This window comes from Pipra filicauda, unplaced genomic scaffold, assembly GCF_003945595.2.
Source record: "Pipra filicauda isolate LSUMZ 115617 unplaced genomic scaffold, ASM394559v2 scaffold331_size1881853_pilon, whole genome shotgun sequence".
Taxonomy (NCBI): Eukaryota; Metazoa; Chordata; class Aves; order Passeriformes; family Pipridae; genus Pipra; species Pipra filicauda.
This window is the reverse complement of record NW_024104456.1, coordinates 538,394-564,303: the sequence shown is the minus strand read 5'-3', so window position 1 is coordinate 564,303 and position 25,910 is coordinate 538,394. Positions and strand designations below refer to the sequence as shown.

Sequence of the window (25,910 nt, the reverse complement as noted above, 5' to 3'; positions counted from 1 at the left end):
TAATCAGCTAACTTGACAGGCTTAACAATAAAATGTTGTTAAGACATCACTGTGGAAGAAGAGACTGTGTATTAAGTTTCTGACAGCTGCATTCGTGTTTACAGCTTTCAGAAACCAAACAGCTTTATAAAAAGCATTATAATTTCAGTAGAACAAAGCAATATTGCTTCCATTGCTCATCTATGCCAGGAACGATTTTCAATGCTTTCTCTCAAGTCCTTAAAAAAACCATTTTCTTTCAAGAAAGCAATAGGTTTTGAATAAACAGTGTGCTATACAGAGCTACTTAAAGACCAGTAAAAAAAGTTTTCTAGAGAGAGCTGAATTTCTTAAAGCTGTGAATTTATTAAAATTTAGAAATTGCACTCCTGATCCAGAAGTTATTTATGATTTGACACTAATTCACTGAAAACCTTAGCTGCAAAACATTTGGTGACTGAGTTACAGTGGTGGAAACTAGCGCCCTAGGAGAGGGACAAACCTGCTCATGAGGCTCGGAGGGTTCCCTCTCTGCTGATGGTGGGCTTGGTATCAATATACAAGATGCAACAACTCTGATAGGAAGAGAGAGACTTCATATGAAGGGACTTATCACAAAATGCTGTCTAACCCATCACCTCAGGTGCTTGCCTGGGTTGGAGTACGCCCAGGATAGAGTACATTTTCCATCAGGTTCCCAGTGGTTCCAGTTTAATTGCCCCTACAGTTAATTGTGTGTACAAGCTGGAACAGTCTGTTCCCACCATGGCTGATGATCTGGTAAATAATGATCTGGGAAGTGGCAATGAGGGTTTTGTTCTTTCCAGCACAAGGGGGAAACAAACCTAAAACTATTACAGCTTGGGCAATTTCCTTGAGCATTGAGTATCCCTACTGATATTTTTATTTTTGTAGTTCATTGCTAAGGTATAAATGAAACTTGGCTTTTATTTTGTTTCCTTTTCTAATGAGTACGCTCAAATGGAATATAACAATTTGTATTGAATGGAAGGTCTCTTGTAAAATTTACAATATTTTTACATGCCTGTAAATTCCTTTGATTTGGATTTGATGGATTTGAATAAATCTGTTTCATCCTTTTTTGAGAGGATTAGACTGACACATTTGATTAAATTTTATCTGGACCAATGGCCTTCAATTACTATGGTTCAGACCCTGAACACTGGAAAATCACTCTGTTGTAGGACCCTATTAGTTCCCTTCTATCCATCTAGCAGAATGCAAATGTCATAATTTGAGAAGTCCATGACTGATTTGGAGATACTCTTGTGTCTTCAGCCAGTAGTCTCTGTAGAGGGGTGCACTGTTGTACTGACACTGGCATTTACACATGATTTTTTGAACACTGCATCTCAGTTGAAGAGTATATCAACACCTGCCCGAACTGGGCATTTTCTGGGTGATAAAGCAATTTCCATGTAAGTTATTCTGCAGTGCTAGTATTTTCAACTCTATAGACAAATGGTATGTGAGATACAGGACTCTGTAATTTAGCAGGAGAGCAGTAGTGGGTGAGATTTTCCGTGAATTCTACGTACAGTGTGAATATATGTAGGGGATTGTGTATTTCAGTGGCTGATGATGATGATGATGATGATGACTGAATGAAAAAACTAAATGAAAGGTTGACATTATTATTTTAATTATACTGCATGAATATTTATTCTAGTTCAATTAAAAGAACAACTCAACTACAGTACGTTTGCCCTTGTAGATTTTTTATTATTTCTGCTCAAATGCTTTGTGGACGAACCATAAATGTCAGTGTTCTTTCTCCTCCTGTATCCCTATCCAATCTCTTCCTTAACAGTATTGCCCTGCACATTGCACATTGTACATTGTAGCTCATCACAGTGAATCTCAACTGTAGAAGCTGAAAAACCAAGAAGATTATGCCTTTTAAAACTGGGCAGAATAGGCATTTTGTGTACTGCAGTTTTCTGGGGTGCTTACAGGAATTACTTTTTTAGTAAACTGTTGTATTATCCTAAGTGTATGGGGATGTTGTACTAAACTTTGACTCCTTCTTTTAACAGGCTGTGAAAGAAGAGACCTCTTTTGTAAATCCCAGTAAGACCTCCAGCCTGCAGGACCCTAATGTAAGGTCTGTTGCTTCTTGTCCGTAGGGAAAGCGTCAAATGAATGCATGATATAGTGAGGCATTTTCCAGACATTTTCTCGAACTGTTGTTGCAGTTCAATTTGCTCATCTCCAAGTTGCTGTGTAAAATTCACCAAGCAATGACCTGAGGAGAAGGTGGTTGCCAGAACAGTGCTTATTTTTTGCGCATATATCAGGTGCAGTTTAAGAATTAATAAAAGCTCAGCTTCAAAGATCAGACTGAGTGTATATACCTGAAAAAATTAGAAAAGCTCGAGATAAGGAATCTGGTCTAGTGATAACCTTAGAAAAGCTTATATAAAAATAAGTCTGTTTTCTTAACTTTTATATCAGAAATGTGCTAGATGTCCAAACTAGACTATCCTTGTGTTTGTGTTTTTTTGATTTGTGCAAGGTCTTTTGAAGAAGAAGAAGAGGCATTTGGTAAACCCTTTGGAAAAATGGCTCATTTTTAGACAGTAGTGACTACTTTTGATTGTACTTTTCGTCTGTTGATAGTGGATAATAGTCTTTCTTTTTTGGGGTGGCCGTTTTGAAGAGGCATGTTAATTGTAAACATTATTTGAGTGGCACAGTATGCTGTCTTTCAGCAGGTGATTAGAAAGGAGGTTACAGTATGTGTATTTGGAAATTGCCTATCTCTATATGTACGGTAGTGCCATCGCTTTGAACACCCTTAGTGTCAAAATCTGAGAGTTTGATGGAAAAATATTACAGACATAAAGCATGGCAACCACACCGGCTGTTAATCAGCTAATTATAGTGTATATGCTTTTTATATATATATATATATATATGTATATGTAATATACATATGTACTAGAACACTAGTCATCTCATGATTTTACTTTATGACTTTCTGATGGTGACTCTTGCAACTGAAAGTAGACATTTAAGTATCTTGTAGAAAACTCCGGTTTAGAGGGGTATTGAGTTATATTTGACAAATTAAATCATCCTGAACTCAAAAACAAACACTTAGAGTTGTGAAAATTTGTCAACCCTTTTTTCAAATGTCTGTCTTTCCTATAAAGAGGTAAATCAGCACTAGTCTCCAAAAAAGATTTCATTCAGAAATTGCTTTCTGATCAGATTGGACTAGCAGAGTTGCTATTTTTGCTTAGTGAAAGCAGCTACCTAGACAAGAACAACAATGATGGTTGGTGGTGCTGAGGCAGGAGGAGATACAAGAGGGGATGCTTTTGCCTCCCATGGCACTGACTGGCTTGCTTGCAGTGCAGCTATCATTCCCAGCTCCCCATGTCTCTCATCTCAAGTTATCTTGCAAAACTGTAATTTCTAGCCTGATAGGCCATGATTCTCTCATTTGTTTGTCCAAGAGTCTGCAAAGTCTACTTGATATTTAGAATCACCCACTTTTTTCTGTGCTCTTGCTCTTCTTAGACCTCTACAAAACTTCCTTAAGAAAATTCTTTTCTTTGTTAAGAAAATTCATGATGTACGTGGCAAATTGACCAATTTCTTTGTTTAATAGAAAGGGGTTTCATATACTGTCTCCACCACAACACCCTTTGTTGGGTTGGCAGCCTCTTCCAGAAGCAGTTCAAGAGAACCTGGTTGTATAGCCCTGTGTGATTGGGAATGTGGCTACAGACTTTTTTTCCTTAATCATTTCTGCTGAACTTCTGCATAACATCTGAGATTAGCTCAGTTCGTTAGAACATGGTGCTAATAAAACCGGTGTCATGGGTTTGATCCTGGTACGGGCCATTCACTTAAGAGTTGGACTTGATGATCCTTGTGCATCCCTTCCAACTCAGAATACTCTGCTGGTTCTGATATGAGATATCTATAGAAAAGCCTTTCTGTTTCACATTTTGGAATGGGCTTTCTGCTGTTTCATCATGGTGAACTGTAAATGAGTTGTCTGCTTTGTGAGGTGAAGTATTATTCAGTATGAGGTAAGGATGGCAACCTGGCTGCAAAGCTAATTTTACTGTTTTCGTTTGCACACCTCCAAGTTTATAAATTTATAAAAGTTAGTTTGGAGTTCTTGTTATGCAGCAGTCTGGTGTATATTTGTCTAATATTTATTTCTATTGGGTTTATGTCAAGCATTGTTTCCTCTACAGTCAGTTGTGCCAAATGAAATGTTATCAATGTTCAGGGATAGACCAATTTTAGGGGATAGACCGATTTTAACAACCTGCATTCAAAACTCAGAGAAAAATGCAAAATAAATCCGAAGTCCAACCAATTCTTTTTCTCCTTCAAGCAACTTTCCTTTCTGCAGGGATATATACACCCTTGCAGCCAGCCAGCATGTGACCTATTTGCTGATAACATCCTTTATAACCTCTATTTTGTAGAATTTGATGGACCTAAATGAACCTTTGCTCTACTAGGAATTGCATCTGAGTAGAACCAAGGGTTAGTTCATACTGGGAGACAAATCAGCTGGGAGTTTTTCTCTTCTTTAGTTGAGACAAGCAAAAACATCCTTTGTAAAAAAAGCCTTCCTCAAGGAATATGATTTTTATTTCTGCAAGTATGCATGCAGACATTTCTGTAGACAGCACCTCTGAGAATCTTTGAGGACTGTTTGTTTGCTGAAATATCTTGCCAGTTGAAACCAGTATCTGTCACAGCTTTTCAACAGTACTTCAACCTTTTCATGCAAGGGGTTTATAGCAGGGACAGTGACTTCGTGTATTTGAATACTGATGACTATACAAAACACTAGCAAAATGCTGTTTTTTTTCCAAAGCCAAGACATAGGGAAATTTTTTCAGGCCAGCTAGTAAGCAAACATATGCAGTTTTGAGCATTAACTGAAGCACGAATTGTTCATACAAATAGGGAACTAGAAGATGAGGGAGGAGGGCAGTAGTGCTTGTTTGATTAAAAAACTGTGCTCTCTTTGCTACCATTTTGTCCGCTCATCCATTGCCACTCTGAATGTTACACTTTTAATGAATTAACTGCTTGGATATGGCCTGTAATCTCCCTGAGCAATTATTTTAGCATCTGCCATGGCAGACTCAATTTGGCTAACAATTGTTATAACTCCGTGTAGAATTAGTTCTGGTTCAACTAGTAAGTACTCATATATATGTGTGGTATAGCCACTTTGACTACAAACAGGTCTCCAGTCATTTTGTTGGGCATGGCCTCAGGGATAATGTGCTTATGTAAAGTTGTCATGTATCAGTCAGTTTATCTACCTATTTTCTGTGTCTGCTGGCAAACTGTGAATACTTTTTTATTTAAGTAATTTTAAATATAGGAGGAAAAAAATCACAGCTGAAGCTGAAATAGCACTATTTTGTCAGATTTCAGGAGGGGAAAACTTGTGAAATTTGCTCTGTCATTTTGTGCACAGGCTGGAAGTGCAAAGTTGTCTCCTGATCTTCCTGTTAATAGGTAACCTGTACAAATCAGATTAAACTGATGTAGAGTCAGAGCAGACTGCAGTTCGCTCTCCCTCCCTGCTTTTGGAAAGCATTGTTTCCTGTCTCTATAAGTTTTCCTCCTCTGGATAGGATTTTTTTTTCTCCCAAATAGTTTCAAGTACTGGTTCCCACATTTAGGGAGGAAAAAGCTGGTGATTTTGTAACCCAATATGTGCTACAGTGTCCTAACTTACATTCCCTTTAATCCTCTATTAAGACTGATAGAATGCACTATGAATTGGGCCATAGTCGTACCTTCCCCTTGCTGACCCTGCTGCTTTGCTGATAACCCTTAACAAAGCAGCAGGTCTGGACAGTGGCTATAGGGAAGTTGTATGGTTACCTCAGCTGGATCCTTCCAGGCTGCACGTGACAGAGCTCTCAGCTGAACAAAGTAAAATGAGAGCAGCTGACAGGAGGGGAATTTCTATAGCAGGTTAAACAGCAGAGCCACGAGTTATCTTGATAAGACACAGGAATCCTACCAAGAAGAGTTAGACATTTCCTTTATCACAGCACTGTTGTAACAGACTTGAAAGCACGCACATTTTCTTCAACAACAAAGTAATATGTACAGAGAAGTACAGCCCAACTACATAGCTAAGCTGTAGGTATTTTGGACAGGGCAGAACAGAACATTGGTTTATGGAAGAAGAAATACCTGAAAAAATGTGTTATTTATGTATTTCAATTATTTTGCTTTTTATATTGAATCAAGAAGAGATATGGTTAGTTTGCAGTTAACGCTTTGCATAATGAGGCATACTTTGTTAAGGCATGTAGTAAAAATGTGTTTGTGTGAACTTTGGTTTAGTTTGGAATTTTTAATGCCTGTCATTTTACAATGTTTTTTAATGGTACTTCTTTTAGGATGTAGGGTCCAAGTGTGCAAGGGAAGCAGTGATCATGTCAGTCCTTTTAAAGACCAACAAAAGGAATTCATCTTACACTACAACTAGAAAAGCCTTTCTGACAGAACAGTTTCTTCTTTGGTGTTGTCATGATGGAAAATGAGCCAGAAGGGATTATGAGGAGGTATTTTCCTATTTGTTAGAGAATTCTTTACACCCAAGTATCTGACGCAGTGTCCAGATGGAAGTGTCAAGAAAGAAGTGTTCAGGGAGAATTTGCTGATTAGATATTTAATTTAATTCAGGTTTGAGAATGTTCCTAAGTATAGTTTTGGTAAGTCTCTCATCCCCTGCCTCCACCAATTAGGATTTTTTTATTTGATTCCTTTAGCCTTGAGAGATCAGGGTTCCAGCTGTCTGCCAGAAACATTTGTATAGTGAAGGAAGTATAAAATATTATACTAAATATAAAAATGAAAACTGTAGTCAGTCAGTTTCTTATCACCACTGCTCACACTTTCCTCTTGATCCAGGGCCTGGCTCATCTACTGATTTGGAATGCAGAGGTTTCTCTCCTGAAGGATATCAAGTGAATGTGAATCACATAGTCACCTTTCCACCTTTTTATAGACCTCTCCTATTTCTCAGTATAGAGATGGGTTGCTAGAAAGATAACCTCTTGAACTTTCTTTCCAGAAATTTACCACCTAATTGCCAGCCCTCTGCATTTATTAAATATCATGAATATATATGGCTAACCACAGAACCTCATCAAGAGAATTCCTTTCCTTATTCAAAACTTTGCCAGACAGAAGCATCATCTGTACAATTTCCCCACTGCCTGTATGTGAGCTTCTCCTGAAAACTCTTTGAAGTATGTTTTCTTTCTGGCTATGACCACCTGGATAAGCCTATAGCGTGTATATGTGTGTGCATGTGCACACAGCTTCACACATCCAGAGTTGAACCGTATTTAAGATAAAGGTCTACACTTTCCTTATTTTTTGCTTTTCTTCAAACATGTCTAAATGTAAGCCTGGGTATACCTCTGCTGTACTGGCTTCAGGAATTATAGGCAGTGAAGAATTATACCAAAATAATCTGCATGTTAGGAATTGCTACTACTTTGGACCAGGCAAAATACTGGCTGTCCTTGGGCATAGCCTGTTTGCCAAACCAAACTTTCATCTTGGCACAAGTCAAACAGTGGAAATGTTGTTAAAAATGCCCAAAGTTAAGGAAGTTTGGTAAGGAACTGAAGTAAAATTTGTAAGACAGGAATTATCTGGTAATAGGATTTGCTGATAATGTACTCTTTTCTTCATGTTCACTTGGAGCTCAGGAAAGATTAGATATGATACGTCTGGTACACGTAAACACTAACACCTTCTTCATCTACTACATGTTAGTCTTCATTTTACGAGTAGCTATTTACGGGTACACACACAAAACTATCCAGATGTTAAAACAGATATACTCTTTCCATGTTTTGGAAAATTGAAATAGTAATTGATATTATTTTCTATAGTTATTTATCATAGAATTATAGCGCTGTTCATTGGAAGGGATATCTTGGGGTCTTTAGTCCAGCCTCCTGCTCAAAGCAGGACTGTCACCAGCACTAGATCGGGTAAGCCATGGCTTTGTCTGGCTGAATTTTGGAAACCTCCAAGGATGGAGATTATGCAGCCTCTTACTTGAAACAGTGATCAAATGTATAAACACAAATTCACTTGTCACTCAGGAGCTCTCTTCAGCTGAAACCCTCAAGTTGGCTGGTCAGTTTGTTGCTGTTGCCACTTGCTGTCATGCACCATGTGGTACATTTATGCACTGCAATATTTATTTCCCTTAAAATATGCTTTTGGATTATCACCAGCTTTGGCAGGCTTTATATCCCACATGGTTCGGGATTTGTCTGTGTATTTCTTTCTCTTTAGACCAACTGCTGCATCACCCTTTGTTGATCCTTGTTATCCAAATTATCTCATCTTTCATAGGATTGCAAATAGCAATATTCTGCTTATGTGGGAGTAGGTATAAGCACCAGCTGGTGCTTTGTGCATTCATTTATTCTAATTTTCTTTGTAAATCTTCCCATCCAAAACCAAATTATGCCATTACATTAAGACTAATTACATTAGGATCTGCTCAACATGTAATGTAAAATTAAATGTTATCTCATAGAGCTTGATATGCTGCACACCAGAAAAGAAGGGTGGAAGATATTAAATTATATCAAGTTTTACAGGGTGCAGATGAATCAGGAGAAGTAAACTCAGGCCCTCTTCTGAATGCCCAATGCAGAGTAAGCTTTGCTCATACAGACTGTCAAAATGTGATGACTCTGCTGTGGCTTGTGCATCCCAAGTGCACTAGGCTTTGAGTTTGGCTGCCTTTCAATTTATGCAAATATGTCCAACACCTTTTCTGACCAAAGTGATACTTCTAAAATAGAACTTTCATGTATCATCAAGGAACGAGCGCATCTCAAAGTAATATCTGCATTCTTGTGCTTTCCCCTTTCCGTTCTCACCTGTACAAACTATATTAACATTTTAATTGTCATTTTTTGGTATCTGAGCTAATGTCCTGATAACATACCTGGTGCAAAGTGAATCTGAACTATTTTTTTCAGAGAACTTTGCCTCTCTGCAGGTCCTCTTGGGATGTGACTGTATAAGCAAGGTACAAAGTGTACTGATGTTTGCCAAATCTGTACACATTTTGGATCTGAAACTAGCACCTCAATATCTTTTTTATACGTATACTTCCAGTGAATGTCAGGGTAGCTTTCTTGCTATCTGGCATATCACCTGGATGATTACGGGCAGCCTGTTTTCTCTAGTCAAAGACTTCAACTCCCCAGAAAAATAGATGTACACAAAAGAGCTTGTAGGCAGTTCAGAATTGAAGCTGATCAAAAATTATGTTCTTAGTCTTACCTAACATGAACTTCAGTGAATGCAAGCAGGCTATGTTTCCTTGACTTAGAATGGACTTTATGAGGCAAAGTCTGAAACGTTACATTTAAAAATCTCCTTCTAAATGTACATTATTCTAGAAATGCATTATTCTAAAAATGTAAATTATTCTAGAAAAACTAAAACCATTATCTGTTTTGACTTCTTCCTAACAAATTTTAATTGCTTTTAAAAAGCTCCTTTTTCATTCAATCTTTATCCTAAAAAAAAAAAAAAAAAGCCATTCTCCAAATGAAAAAATTCGAGAAATGTTTCCAAAAATAAAACAAATAACTAAATAAACATCACTCTGGTCTCAATCCATGGTTAATGGATCTGCTGCTCTAGCTTTTTACAGGAACCTCACCCAGTAATTTCTGCATCAAAGTCATAACTTCAAGCTGAACTCTTAATAGCCTTTGCATGCCAATCCACATTAAAGGTTGCAGATAGGACACCTAGGTATGGTCTTTGACTTCATTATGAGTATTAAAGACCTCTTTGGCAGATCTGTTGCCTGAAGCCTAATGCTGATGAATTGTTTGTAATTGTATTCTTAATCTCCGAACTACAGAGAAAGAAGCAGTACTGAGACCTTTCAAATGATGACCTTTGAGCTGATGAAATACCCCATTGAGGTGCATTTCTTTGGCTCTGTCCTGTGTCCCTTACACTGCACCTGGGCTCTTACACAGCATGTATAATGGCTGTCCTGGTTGCTGTGAGGAGAAGCAGGATTTGTAGCTTGGTTTGACCTTAGATACCAGGTGTTGACCTCCAACAGTACCCTGAGCCAGGGGAGAAGAACAGATTCTGTACCACCATTATCTATCCGTTGGAGCACAGGAGCATCATAGTTTTGTCTAGACTGCACATACATTTTCATTATAAGGACAAAGGAGGGGAGGGAATTTTTTCCTTTACAAGAAACAGAACTCAAGTGGTAAGTGGGTAAGGAAAGTCCACAAGCTGGTTTTGCATTAGGCTGCTCCTCTGTAGCAAGGGACTTTGTTACACATCTGCAATCTATAGGGAGGGGGTGAGGGAGGTAAAAACAAGAAAAAAAACTTTATTTGGAAAGTTTGATGCTGGCAATAGCTTTCAAATGTCCAGGTAATGTTTTGGAGAACTAACCTGCCTTCTGAGAAAAGCTACCTTATCAAAGTGAAAAAAACCATATTATTGTTTCTTAACCTCAGATGGCCTTTGGAAAAGAAATGTTTTGAAACCCTTAGAGCACAGACATGGGAAAAATGTGTGTGTTTGTGTATGTTTGCTTAGCTTATTAGGCTTGGTCTTCAATATACAAGAGAATGTATCCACCAAATATTTTTCTTCTTCTTTCTTTTTTTCCTTGCTTATCCTTCCCAAGTTTTCACTACCATATTCCCACTCAAAGGGAGTTCTGAAGCCAAAATCAGCCTATGGGGCTTTTTCTTTTTTTTTTTTTTCCATGAATCAGCACCTGAAACCAGGTCAACCTTCATGCAGATGGCTGTATCCTTGTAAATCATGGGACTTTTAGCCTCTACCTCTTGGCATTAGTCTGAGAAGATGGAGGGAGACAGATTGTTCCCTGCCCAAACAGACAGAAAGAGAGGAAAACCTGTTAAAGACAAATGCGGAAAGTGTGCTCCCCCATCAGACTTTGATGGTTTTAAAATCCTGAACTGGATCCTTCAGGGAAAGGGAAGTTATTTAATCCCATTCAGTTTATTGGGGTAGGCAATCATTTGCTCCCACATGGCCCATTTGCCATGTTTCAAGCAAGAACGGAGGTCTGCCCAGAGATACCTAAGCAGGAGACAAGAAAGGCATGTCAGTCTGTAGAAGCCACAGTACCCAAAGGGATGATGTAGTCCCAGCCCTGCAAACTGGTCTCCCCATTACACCTGAGCCAAGGTGTTGCTTATATTGAGATTTTGATGCATAGGTTCCATCTGATTCTCAGTCAGCAGCCAGAACATATACTTGTTATCCCTGTCTTTTTTGTATATGCAACACTGTTTGGACTGGATGCCTTGAGCCAGTTACCCACACCATAGTTCAGACTACTGTGCTCTGTGGAAGGATGGGGAGGAAGCTTTATCTTTTTGCATAATAGCCTGATGGGCAAACTCTTACTCAGAAAGGGAAGGGTCCCTCAGCATGAGCATGAGAATCATGTCCTCAAGGAAGATTGAAGCTAAATCAGTGGACATCTGTGGTCACTTGAAATGTTCCACAGTGTATGTTTTTTGTGAGCAATTTGGTTTCAGTGGCCCTGTTCACTGCTACAAATTCCTTGGGTTTGGGGGGGATCTCTCTGTAGGGCATGTTTGTGTTGCTGTGCAGGCATGTGAAACAAGCTGAAGCTGGTTCAGTAGAGTATGCTGGCTGCTGCTCAGGAGTGTGCTGTGGCTCTCAGTGCACAGGCAGTTTTGATGACCTGCCACTGCATGCTGACATTTGTGGTTGTTATTGTCATTCTCACCAGGAAGTGACAGATTTTTATGTAAGGTACCAGGTCATTAAGTAACTCTGCCTTGGTTCAGTACCTTCATTTGTATGCTGTAGTGGTTGGATACTGTTACAGGGAAAAGGTTTCTTATGAATTAATGACATTGAAAAAGAGCCTTATAAAGGAACTGTAATACATTGTATGTTTTCTCTTTCTTTTTAAGTCTGTGTCCTGCTGATCCTTTAACACTTTGGGTTTTTCTCAAGCTATATAGTTTATATAGGACTATAGTAGTTTATATATCTGTGTAGTTTCCATAGAACTATAAACTTGAAATGGTCATATCTGCACATAATTACTCTATTTAAATAGTCAAAATAATTACAAGGCTTCTCTTCATGAATCATGTCTTTCCATATAAGAATTTTGGCTGTAGAAATCAAAAGGTAGTAACAGAAGTTATTCTGCTTCTTTTTTGGGAATATCAATGATATTTTTTTAAGAGTTTGTGTAAAAGGAAAAGCCTGCCATTTTTAAAACACATATCAAGCTCTGGGTTAATCAAGCTGGGCACTTCTTGCATCTGGTTGCTGATGTGAGAGTAGCAACAGTTTTGAGCAAGTTCAGACTGAGGAAGAGTGTTTGGAGATGAAACAGGAGGTGTCGTGGAATTTTTAGTCTGACGTGGAAAAAGCTAACCTTAAGGAAGGTTTTAATGAGGGCAAACATCCAGCTCTGCAATTGGTAGTACTAGTGTAACATTTCATCTTGTGCTAATGGCCTCTTTGGGTAGAGGCATTGTCACTGCTCCTTTTCATTCAATGGTAACCTCAATTTACACCCTAGCTAACCTGCAGCTTCTCAGAATGTGCAAGTAAACGGTGCTTGTTTGCTGATAAATGTCAGGGGAAAGACAGTCACTGCGTCCAGCCTCTAACAAAGGTTATGGCAAAATGTTCTAAAAAACAGGAAAGAAGTTTTTGCATTTAAAATCGTACTGGTTTTGCAACATAAGTGAGCGGAATACTGACACGATACAAACTGTAAGTAAAGTTTATCTGAGCAATTCCTGATTGAAATGGTGTAGGTGTGTCTAATGTTTACTTACCTATTTTTTTCCCTTCTTGAAAATTTGCAACATTCAGAGGAACATAATAAGTTTTTCAGCTTTTTGTTGGATTAGAGAGTAGGTCCTGTTTGTATCTCATACACTTTTATTCACAGTTGAGTGAAATTTTTCATGTTAAACTTTCTTTCAGTATTAATTCAGACTTAAAGCTTTAAAACTTTTCATGTGTATAAATGAGTATAGCTTTTGTAGTACACATATGATGTATTTAGTCATAACCTGTTGCTTCAAATAAAAGCAATATTTAAGATGTTTCATGGGTCTTCATGTCCATCAAGCTCATGGTTGAAATGATTTCCTCTCAAGGTCATGAAGATCTTGTATTTAGTATTTATAATATTTGTATTCAAGTCTTAGTTAACACTATGTTAAATGCTTAAAGAGAAGATCCTTTCATGTGGGCATCTTCATTGCCATTTCTGTCCTTTGCTGGAGCTCTGCAGATGTATTTCATGTTCATGAGCATCTGAAACATGTCTGAGTTTTACTTTTTTTTCTACCAAGTAGGAAAAGATTTGATCCTTTTGCTTGGATCAAATCCATTATTTCATTTCCCTTGAGCTGCTCTTTCAAATGCAGAAGCGTAATGTTTAATTTCAGGTAAAAACTTTTTTAAGCAGAACAGATTTTGCAATTCATAAAATAGTTTTTGTTAAACATATGTTTTGTAAAAATATTTCTGGCATGATGGAACTGCTGGTCTGTTACTAAAATGTGGTATTTTGGAAACAGTGACATTTCCACATGGTCTCTTACATAGGCTCTGTATTTGTAATCTGTTGCTGCTTTTATAAATGGTATGCCTGGCACAGGAGGGTGAGTTCACACATCCTTTTCTGTTCATGCACACTGGCCTGTGAACTATAAATGGAACAAAAGGATGAACTTCAATGGGCACTTGCCACTCTGCAAGATAAATAAGTGTTGATGAGTTAGAACTTTATTGATATGCCTGAAGTAGTTTAAATAAAGACTGTATGACGTATTTTTTTCTTGCTATTTTTAGAAGTCCAGCTCCAGTAAGACCTGAAACTACACCATCAACTGGCCCTACAGAAAAGCAGGAGGTTAAAGCTCCTCGTGTGAGGAAGTTAACGAGGCAGTACAGTTTGTGAGTAACTATCTTTGTGGTTTTGCCTACTACAGCTGAAAATGAAAGGGGATGCTAATTATTGCTCTAGCTATGGCTTCTGAAAGGCATGAGTGCAATTACATGATAATGATCTTATACCAATACCATTCCTTTCATCACTGAGAATCTTCAAGCTTTTAATACAAAATGACTTTGCCTTCCGTTCACCTTTGCAGACCGTTCACCTTTTCCTGAGCTTATAGCTTAGGAGTTAAAAGCCTTTTTACCACATGAAATGTCAAAGACCTGGTGTGAGCTGGAGCAAGCTGCTCTGTCGGCTTCATTACAACCCCATTTGCAAAATAAGGAAAACAACCCTTAGTTGTTGAGTGAACAAGCAGTGCTGTCAACCGTTCCCTCTCAGAAAGTGCACCCTCTCTCTCTGTGATTTGTCACTTGCAGAAATTGCTGAGCCTGCTACAGCTACAGCCAGCAAAGCTAAGTCTCTTAGTCCTGGCAAGAGTGATCTAAAGGGCTTTGGCTTCCCATTTAGACATAGTTCATCCAATTTGAGAGTCTCTAGAGATGTGAGGTACTGAACAGAAGTGGAAATCAGTTTGTTGAATTGTCCTTCTGTGTAAAGACAGACAAGGCCACCAGAAATTAGGGGGGAAAGGGGATAATGTCAGCATAAACTTATTAGTACAAGAATACCAATGCCTCAATAAAGAAAAAATATGTATGCTTTCTATATGGAAGGGCAACTGTTAGTCCCTCCAGCAATATAACATTCTAATGTCAGTGGATATATAGCAACGTTAGCAAAAGTTTTCATTCTGTCCAGAAGGATTCTAACAAATATTTATATGTAGTTATTTTCTGTCCCACTGTTAAGAACACTGGCTTTTTAACAATGTGCATCGCCAAAACTGAAAAATTATTTAGGAGAAGAAACGGAAGAATGAATCAAATTGAAACTAGGAGGATAATGAGCTATTAACCAAATTGATGTTTGTCCAGGAGACTGACTGACATGTAGGAACACACAATGAATTTTTAATGAGTTTTTGAGGAACCAGTTTTAAACATGTCTTGCTCCCATGCAGATTTTCGGTTGTCCAGTGTTAGATATGAGGAACAGCACATAAATACATCTAGCCACAGGTATCACCTAGACTGTGGCCATGTGTAGGGTAGAAGACTCCCTAGTTAAAAATTCAGGCTATGTTTTTTTTCTTTTTGTAGACCCAAATTCTATTCAATTTAAATTATCTTGTGTCTGCAATGCAAATACGGGAAATGCAAAGAAATAGCAAAGGAGTATTGTGAAAGTAGTACAGCGAAGGCCAATTCTCAGTTTACAGTAATGTGCTAATAGCTTGATGACTGATGAGTTGACCCTAACCCTTAATTTACCGCTTGCTTGTATACACCAGAGCAGCTTTACCCAGGAAGGATGGGGAGTGTGCCAGTGTATTCCTGCTGAGAGTGGGGAGCAAGGACTGAGGAAATGTCAGCTACATGTTTCTGAAAGAGAGATTAACTAGGTCAACAGCCCAACTCTGGGCTTGTTACATTAAAAAAATGTCTATTCAACAGGTCCAAAAGATTTTGCATTTTCTTTCCATTATAAAACCTGTGTACTGTGCATGCTCTGGTGCTGAATTCTATCCTTACCCAGAAGAAATAAAAAATGAGGCTTGGAAAAGATAACATTAATCATCAAAACTTTATATCATAATAAAAAACATTGCTAAATAACCCACCATGAGGTTGTGTAACCTGTATGTCATGCAGTTTTGAAGTTTTTTGTTTTGTCCAGGCATGCTGCCTTCAAGTAGCACTAAATCAAATACAGTTTAGTTCTGGAATTGTTTGTCAAGCTGGTATAGCAGGCTTCTGTGCACCGTGACTACCTAATTGGTAGTTAAAATTGGTGCTGTTTTATGAGCAGAAGTAATATTTCTCATTATTTCTTTCCATGCATTAAACTGTCAAGATGCAGTCTTTTCACACATCATCCCAAGTAATAAGGCTCCTGTAGACCAAATTATGACTCTGTTTACCTCAATGCAATTACAATTAACAATTGGACACATCCTGACTCGGGGCTGACTGATCCCAGTGATTTGTAGTCAATGAGGCTCTGCAAAAGTAAATGAGGCTATAACATTCTTTACTGGCTTTCATTTAGTAGTGACAGTAGGTGACATGGAAAGAGTTCAGCTTGATGGCCTGAAGCCCAGGAGAAGCAGGCAACCTCATCTTAAATAAAATGTTTTCTCTGTAAATGGACTAAATGGGACAGGAAAAAAGAAACCCTCACAAGAATGTTTCTGAAGAGATCCTTTTTGGAGTCAATCAAAGTCCTTTAAAAACAGTTTGAAAATAGTAACACAGACTAGCTGCATAATGAGTGTCAAAGCTAGTGTTACCTGAAGCCAATGAAGCAGTCCCTTGGATGGATCTCACCAGATCTTTCTGATCAATGCTGCCAGCCTCCATAGAAGAGAATAAACACTGAAGTGGAGTAATATTTAATCAGTTCATTTATGCATATATACATAATCCATAGAAATGCTATTTGCACATAATAACCATAAGATTTCATTTACAGATGAGAGGTACCTAGCTAATCCATTTTTGAGGAATCTTTAAAGCTTGAAAAAAATCTAATTTACTTGAAAAGGTAGCTGCATTACAGAGGGAAGAGTAAATGGAACTTTGCTTCAAAGCATTACAGCAGACGTACAGGTTACCAGTGCCTCTTCTGACACAAGCACGGTCAAAGTTCAGTGACATTTTCTAATGAGAAGATCTGTCTGCTTTTATCAACTGCAGTGATGAAGATGACCTTCCTCCAGCACTGGCAGCAGCAGCAGCAGCATCAACACCTGTATCTTCAGCATCTCCTGGGTCACAGAAAACATGTACACCACAGACGTCAGAAGGACAAACACAGGTTTCGCCTGGTGGCAAGGTAATATGCAAAGAGATGAACTTATGTCAGCTGTGAGAATGTTCAGGAAAGGTAGGAGGGAGTTGTGGCAACAGGTTTTCCTTAGATGGAATAATGCTACATTTAGGAGTAGTTTTAAATGCAGAGTTGTAGTAATATGTTTATCCTGTTGTGTAAGGAAATATTTAGAGCCTGATCCAAGACTCAACTAAAATCAACAATAGTTTTTCATCAACAGTAGCGGGCAGTGGATCACAATTAATTACTTTGATTTAAAAGATTCATAATTTTGTTGTCTATCTTTGCTGAGTAGTGAAATTTGAAATGCATTTGGCAATCTGTGCTTTAAGGAATTAAAAAAAACCCCAAAACCCAACAACAAAAAACAACCAACAAAATTACATTTTTTTTTTCTTTTTCAATGCTGGGTTTCTTTTTTGCCTTTAGAGTTCCACAGATGCTGGAAGTACATTTGCTTTGGAGCCAGGTGACCTCCTGATGGATTTCACAGAGGCCACACCAATGGTAAATAGTTTTGGTTTGCAACCAGGCCAGTGTAAAAGTTTTCAGTAATTTGTCTGCAGCTAAAATGAATGGGATACTATGCAGTGTGTTAGATAGTGCACAGGAATAAAATAAGTTTCCTTGATATTCATTGATCCTGAGCCTCCATCAAACTCAGCTCAGTATCTCTGAAAATCAGTCCACATCAACAAGTATTATGGCTGATTTTCTGAATTTGTTTCTTTATTGTTGGATAATTTCTTGTTTCTTTCTCCTGTCTGGTTATCTTTACACCTTACTGCACTGGTTTCACAACCTGCTTTGTCCCTTTAATGCAGATTCCTAATGTGATCATAGATTTGCTTTTGGGAGTTCTCTGAAAAGTAATTTCTTCTCCCCACAGTTTTTTTTAGACTGTACCCAATAGCCAATCCAAAGACATGTACCTGCACTTTCATGTTTCATTAGCAGAGTGCTCTTGTGTCACTTTAGACGAAATAGTATGTACCATGTTGATTATTAACTCCTTTTCTTAGAGGTACAAGATTTGTATTTTTACTTAAAAGCCAGGGAGAGATACCGTTCCCACTGAAGTGAAAACACCTCTTGACTTCAATGATCTCACGCTTTCACCTCAGATTCTCAGATTACTGGAATAATCATGATATGATCCTTAACTTCCCCCAAGTCATCCTGTATTGCAAATAACTAATGCTGTCCAAAGCTTTTTTTGCTGTCTTCTAGAAACCACAGTTAAAGCATATAAAAAGCATGACAAGGACAGCATTACATTTTTGGCATAAATATTTTTGTATTAAGGTACTTCCGTCCTGGGCATTGCTTTCACTACATGGTTAGGTCCTAGTTTACAGTATTGGAAAGGTGCTGTGGGGTTGTGCCTTTTGCTTCAGAGACAGTATTGTACTTGCCTGTAAATAACTGTTACCATTGGATGAGAACTGTAGCTTCTTCTGCAAGTTTGATGAAGTGACAGCTTATCCCTCCTAGGCCTCTCCCTGCTTGCAAAAGGGGATGTGAACATTCAGCTGGCCAGTGTCTTACTGGCTTCAGAACCATGTCGAGGTGATACTGGGTGTACTATGCCTAGAGACTTGCTACTGTAGATGGGAAGACAGGTTTGATGCAGGGGACTCTACAGGAGCTGGGGAGCAGCTGAGACTGTCAATGGTAAACTGCAGTTTGGGAATGGACACCACTCTAGGATACAGACACCTGCAGAACTGTTCTCTCTTACACAGTTTTGAGCCTGTGGAATTGTTTCTTGACAAAGTCCTTAAGGGCTTTTGATGGTCCCTCTCTAACATCAGCGGGTTCAATAAGGATGTTCTTCATCTTCCACCACAGGAAGTAGGTGCTATTGGCACCCACGCTGTTCCTGCTGACCCACTTCTTATCTTTGCCCTTCAGCTGGTCAGTCAGCTGAATGGTCTTTGTATCCCAAGACTTTAATACTACAGATCTTGAATCTCTGCATTGCAGCAAACTGAAATGTAAGGGACCCTTTACCCCCTAGCACCTAGGGGTGGGAAAACTGTTCCGGCTCTAGCAACTACAAGAGCACAGTGCTTACTTCTCTTGTGTCACTTCTCCTACATCCACCATATAGGAAGGACCTGCTTTTGCACCTGAAAATACAATCACAGACTGAGGACCGTCTTCAGAAATGAAAGGATTTACCTGGAACTTCCTTGAAGTGCTGAGTGATGAAACTGTCCCATTCAAGAAAGTGTCAGAAAGAGATGTATTTAAATGGAACACCACAACACCTCCCCATGGCCCCCATCCCCCTGGCTAAAATTCTGTGAGAAGGGAACATAAAAAAGGAGCAAAATATATACGGAAAGAAGTGCAGCATTCTGCAATCTTGACTTGGGTTGAAAAGACACAGGCAGACTGAAACCAAAACTACCTGAAAGGAGGTTGTAGTAAGGTAGATATTGGTCTCTTCCCAAGTAAGAAGCGACAGGACAAGAATAAATGGCCTCAAATTGCTCCAGAGGAGATTTAGATTGCATATTAGTAACAATTTATTGACCAAAAGGGTTAGCAAGCGTTGGCACAAGCTGTCCAGGGAAGTGGTTGAGTCGACAGCCCTGGAGGTATTTAAAAGACTTATAGATGTGGCAATGAGGGATGTATTTTGAGGGGGGACTTGGCAGTGCTGAGTTAGTGGATGGACTCAGTGATCTGAAGGACCTTTTCCAATGTAAGTGATTCCATGATTCTGTCTAGGTTGGATTGTCCTTCTCTATGTTAGTAACATGTTTGTGGCTAAACTGTAATTATCCTTTGGAGTTTACAAATAGGTTTCTTTTTATAAAACACATACCATATATTATTGTATTAATTGGAATTTTAAAAAATGAATCATGGAGACTTTAGCAACTGGCCTGGTCTAAATAACATTTCCATTTAAGAGAAGTAAACTTTACACACTTTTTCCTTTTCCAGCTGAGGATACAGGCTTTTTGCCCTAAATATTTTACCCAGTTATGCTTTCCCCTTCCGCAGCCCACCTTCCACTGACATAATTTATCATGCTGTATGCTCAGAAACTAACCTTCCGCTGACTTGCTTGGTTTTAATATTTAGAAGAGCAGGTACTGCCCAGCATCAATCAACCTTTTTTGTTTTGTTTAACATCTATAAAGGTCAGTTTGTTCTCTACAGAGCAGTTATTGTTTACAGACCTTTCTCTGCAGTTTCACTGGCTACCGACTGCTCTCAGTTGAGGTTTGCATGAAAAGTTTACTCTTCAGGGGGAGAGGCTTCAAACAAAAGCTAGCCAAGGGGAAATGCCAGCCTGATTATTTAATAATTTTGTTGTGATAGCATGTGCAGTCTGTCATTTGAGAGTCAAGATCATGTACAGCTTAGCATCGTGTTACTGTCAAGCCTCTGGTAGTGTGCTGGTTTTGCTGTGACCTGGCCTTGGGAAGTTGTTTGCTAATTGCACCCATTTGTTTCACATTCAGTGACACGTACATTATCTAAAGGGATCATTCATGCTGCCTTATTTTGGGTATTTACCTGAGGTGATAGAGATGGAAGTTCAGTTTCCTGGGGTTTCTTGCAGAGAAAGACTAAGACACCCAAATTGGTCATCTAAAATTAGCTTTTTTATTTTGGTCATGATATATGCTGCCAAACTTCCCCAGTTCACTGGAGAGCTGTTAATTTGAAGGCCTTTCAGACATCCTCCCTTCTTTTATGTAGCATTACTCGTAGAGAGAGATTAATAGTCACTGACTCAGCTGCATGATCTTCGTTGTTCAGTGTCTAACCATTGATGCTTCTTGAAGGCCTTGGGTTTTATCCATGTTTTGCTGCTGTTGCCAGTGAAACAGTGGAAGCTCTAATACATGCTGAGAGTTACACTTAGAAGTGGAGCTCACAAAACCAAATTAACTTATAAAAATGTAAAGATTACTGAACTGATTGGATTAATAGAAATCATCCAGACTGCCATGCAGGGATGAGAGCAGTCAAATCTGTCTACTCGGTCAGCCTGGAGGAGCTGCAGTGATATAAACAAGAGTCAGGGGAGCTCTAATGATCACTTAGTCATCAATACTTAGACTGCTAGTAAGAGTGGGGCAATTATGAGGCAGACTGATTTCAGGAAATCATTTTGCAGGAGAAATAATGTACATTTACAAATGCAGATTGCCTAGAGGGAAAGGTATCCTTTTGTGCTCTGCACTCCTCAAACTGTGTGGTTTATGCACACTTCTATTCATTTTTCAAGTAGATCCTACAATTAATTGACTACAACACATTACTTGTTGTCCTTAAAATCATTATAACATGGGCAGAAGAAAATCCCTATCTTTTCATACCACTCTGTTGTGACTTTTAGCACCATATGCCTTTAGCTAGTATGTAAACAAGATTTGATCCCTCCTGTTTTTGTGTTTCAGAAAAAAAATGGATTAAAAAATGCAGCATTATATATGAAGAATTATATTATCGCATTACGAGCATCCTTATTGAGGCACATTAGAATAAGTTTTGTCAGTGTAGTAGGCTCTTTCTTCCACCAATCTCTCTCTCCTTCCACACTCCCTCCCTGTGTTTCTAGCTTTTATGGAACTGGAAATCAAAGCTTGAGCTTCAAGCTATTCTGTTGCAGCTTACAATCGGTGTGATTTCTGACAAGGGTATGAATGCAGAGCCTTCTTGTTTAATTACAGAAAGCTCAGTCCTAAGACCCTGAACGATTGTAACAGCTGCTACATTGTGCTGACAAATACCTTCTCAGCCAAGAGAGAAAGCTGGTGTGTGCAAGCTTTGCCTTCACCTAATGGAGTAGGACAAAAGAAATAGGAATGAAGAGTTTTATATATGACATGGAGCTAGTTCTAAACTTGGACTAAAATTTGTAATACAAGATGGACAGACTAGGACTAAATCATGATCACATCTGAAGAGATATCAGAGAACACTGATTTAGAGCCAGATATATACTTTCAAACTGTAGATGTTACTTCATGCTGAATCAAATGAATAATTTGCTAGAGCTTCACCTGCCATCTATTGGTGGAAAACAGAAAGTAGAAAATTATTTACCTATTAAAAGCTTGAGATACAACATTTAATAGGTATAAATTACCAATACGATAATTTAAAAATGAAAAATAGATATTCTTCAGTGTAATACAAGATTTTTTTTATTTAGGTTGAGTTGGAAACAAATACTTCTATTTGTATACTAGTAATAGCATTACTAGTGAATGCAATCCTGCTAATTCAAAGCAATCTCACTGAGTCTGAAAGAGTATAGAATTTGATGCATTAGCATCTGCCATTTTGGAAATAAAGTGAAGGCAATCAGGTCAGTCATCTCAGGGGCAAATTGTGAGAAGTTTTTGTATCTTGAGGTGATAAAACATCCTTGCAAACTCTCAGTAGATACTTACAGTGAGCAAGGGATAGTGATAAGGGCAGAATGAGTAAAGAATCTTTTCATTCCACTCCTCTTTAACGTTTATTATATTAACAAAGAATTCATTTGATTTTTAGTTGCTACATTTTTATGATAGTTTTGCAAGGTTGCAATAAGCTAAATATGGAGTGGGAAATGAGATCAGTATTTCTTGCCTTCCTTTTGAAGATCTTTCACTTACTGTGCAAAGCAATTTTTTCAGTGGCAGACAAGCAAACATCTCAAACTCTAATACCCACGTAACGAGTCCTTTTGGTGTTGAATTCTAAACCAAAGTGGCTATAGTGTAATTCAAGACTGATATTTCATAAGAACAGTAGTATGTATCTACCATCTAACTGGCTGAAAGTATAGATCAAATATCTCTTTGTGCCCCCAAGGTCTTTAAAACATCTCTGTCAGAGACAAATTTATAAATGCTTTGTTTACGGTGAACTGCATACAGAAAAAAATAGATCTTCTCAAAAAACTCATGAAGACTGGGTGATGTATTTCAGAATTAGAAGCTTTCTACTTTGACATCTTCATAACAAAAAAAAAAAAAGATTTCTTCGTATGAGATGAATATGACTTGGATTCAAAGAAGAATGTTAAAAATGCTATTTTCCAAGTCAGCTTCTCAATTAACAGTATTTGCACACTCAAACTTACATGCAATGGACGTTTATGAGCAAAAGAATTTGCACAAAGCAGCAGTTTGTGTATTACACATATAAATAAGAAGCAAAAGCAATAAGCAACATGTCAAATGCACACTTATTCCCCATTTCAAGTTCATGCCCTTTAACTCCATATTAAACTAAGAAAAAGCAAAGTACAGCAATTGCTAAAGCAAAGAACTTCAATACAAAAAACTTACAGCAACAGGCCATAAATCTAGTTCCACGTCAACTCAAGGAGTATTCTAAATTTACTCATATTGCAGAGGACCATTTTTTTCTGCTTCCAGAAAAGGGCATCAGCTGGATGAGAACACAATGTGAAGGGGTGCACTGTAATGCCCGGTCAAATTGAGCACAAGTCTCAATTTGACTGGGGATTTGCAGAAAGTGCTCAGTGGTCCATGCAGTGCAAGGCTCCTGGGAACACACAGCCTCTTTCCAGCAAATGCAGATTACCTGAACATCAGTTAGGTTATATAAAGCATGTTAGCAACTAGAGATGGAACTTAGCACATTTAAAAGCAATCATGGGATTTGGGCAACCAAATTAATGGGTGAATATATAAAGCATTATAAATTGGACTTGCAACTAATATGTAGCTCTGCATGTTCAAGTACAGGACTTTATTGGTGGATGCCAATCTCAGAAGCAGTCTGTTGAATTACTAACATGAAAGATAACTGAGTGTCGGGCTCAGAGACTGCCTTTTGAATCTTAGTTTAAAATTTACTAAAAAGTGTAAAGCTCTTTGACTGCTAGTTTGTTATTTGGGGATTCACTCGCATTCATCTATTACAGAAGCAGTCAGTGAAGGAACAAAATGAGAGAATGCTAAAAGATGAACTGTAAACATCTAGATTTACTTTTTTTATTTTTCCTCTGGTTTAAGTGATTTACATTCATTGGCTTAATATGTTTTTCCCCATTATCTGTATTCTGAGCAGAACAACTCAGTGCACTCTGTAGATGTATGACAGATGACTCAACACTTCTCTATTTCTTTAACTAATTGAAAATGAATTCTCAAAAAAAAAATAAAAAGATCCACCAAGTGAAATCCATTGCTGACTTTGCACCTGTGGACACCGTGATAAATTGAATATGATATGTACTTGAGCAAGAAGAGGTACCAAAAAGAGGGGAAGGTGTTAAGTGGAAAAAGGTTCGGACATGTATCAACTAATTCACTGCTTTTAAATAATCAACAGTTCACTGGCCAACATTTTCTAAAACTTGAGATGAAGGTAGGGTGCAATGTCAGAAGGTAGTTTGGATCAAGAGGGCACAAGCTTTTCCCTGGAAAGGTGATAAATTCTGCCACATGCAATTATTTTTGTCACTTTCTGTACTTTTTAATATGGTGTCCTAACCATCCTCTGACATTCTGTGTGCCTGCTTCATGTTTGTAGAAATTATAAAATAAGCAAATGCCTATCCATAAATCTGGTTTCTGCCAGATCATGCAAGCAGAGCTGGTCCTGGAGCTTAAAACTTTGGCTGGACTCCATAGCAGGCCTGCCACATGGTATGACCTCATTTAAGAAGATGTTTACACCAGGGGACTGGAGGATTTTCTACCACCTGCAGGGAGATAGAATCAGAAAAATTCTCCCTAACTATTGTCTGTGAGATTGTTGCACAGTGGTGGGATGTTTGCTGTGCCTGTACAATGAGAGTTCAATGCCCACTTACAGACTTGCCTATGAAGCTGGAGGACTGAGGCTGTGATTCACAGCTGCGCACGTAGGTCTTTCTGTAGATGGGTGCTGGATGTTTTAATCTATCCCAGCTTCCTTCATGGGAGAGCTCCTGTGGCAGGAGCTGGATCAGTGATCCAGCTGAACACTAACAAACAAAATTTCTTAGCTTTAGGTCAAATCATCTATGAAACTTTAACACAAGGTTCTCCTGAGGACCGTGGGAGTGATAAAGTACATTTGCAAGCAGTGTAGTTTCTGGAGTAGTACTCCAAAGGGAAGTACTGTGGCTGTTGAAGTTACTTTAAAATAAATGTTGATCAGTTTATGGGAGGGAGTCTAGGATGAGCTTAACTTCAGTAACAGTGACTTGAGGCCAGCTGATGGGCAAGGTCCTAAGGAGTCTAATCCCTGATGATGAAGAGCATCTGAAACTGCCGAACACCACAGACAGGGCAGTGCAAGACTGCCTGTGTGCTTCTCTTTTTGTGCAATTAGTGCACTAATAATTTTTAGTCCAAAGCTTTTTTAAGGGCCTCTGAAGTGATACAGATTGCCACCACTTCAGCAGTGTTTAGGAAAGTCAGAAAACTTGAGGGTCATGAACATTATTGTAGCTTAAAAAGGAAAAAAAAAAAAAAAGAAGAAGGAAACACTGCCTGTGATCCCTTTCTCCCTCCTCCACATAAAAACCGTGATCATTCCATGGCAGTAGCAGCTTTCTCTTTTGCTTGAAATCAACATCAGAGTAAGTGAAAGGGATCAAATAAAAGCAAACATATTTTAAACTCACTGGCATCTACATCCTACAGCAAGCCGAGAAGGCAAATTTTTAGCAAACCTTTTATAACCTGCGTATTGTTGTAAATCAGGTCTGATATGTTCAATCATACTTTTGCTCAGTATCTTTTTTATTTCAGATTATTGCTTTACTTTTTAAGTGAATGTATTTCATGTTCATGTCCTGAGCAGCAGTAAGCAGGTGTGACATCTGCCTAAGAAGAATAAAAGTGAACAATAGATAGGGCTTTTCAGATGCAGAACATCAACTTTTTGTACTGACTGAGTCTCCTTTTCCACTCTACAGTAGTCTGTGTGATAGAAAAATGTTCAACTTCTGGGTAAAGTCTAT

General features: G+C 38.4%; 1 protein-coding gene across 4 annotated transcripts in view; it reads left to right on the top strand.

Annotated features, from left to right (window-relative positions):
- EPB41L4B (erythrocyte membrane protein band 4.1 like 4B) overlaps positions 1-25,910 on the top strand; it is a 172,816-nt gene that overhangs the window by 124,938 nt on the left and 21,968 nt on the right. For all 4 annotated transcript variants that reach the window (XM_027715752.2, XM_039383955.1, XM_039383956.1 and 1 more), the window contains exons 19-22: positions 2,037-2,104; positions 13,924-14,028; positions 16,831-16,969; positions 17,396-17,473. In XM_027715752.2, coding sequence (XP_027571553.1) covers positions 2,037-2,104; positions 13,924-14,028; positions 16,831-16,969; positions 17,396-17,473 — 390 coding nt within the window. The remainder of the gene's footprint in view (positions 1-2,036; positions 2,105-13,923; positions 14,029-16,830; positions 16,970-17,395; positions 17,474-25,910) is intronic.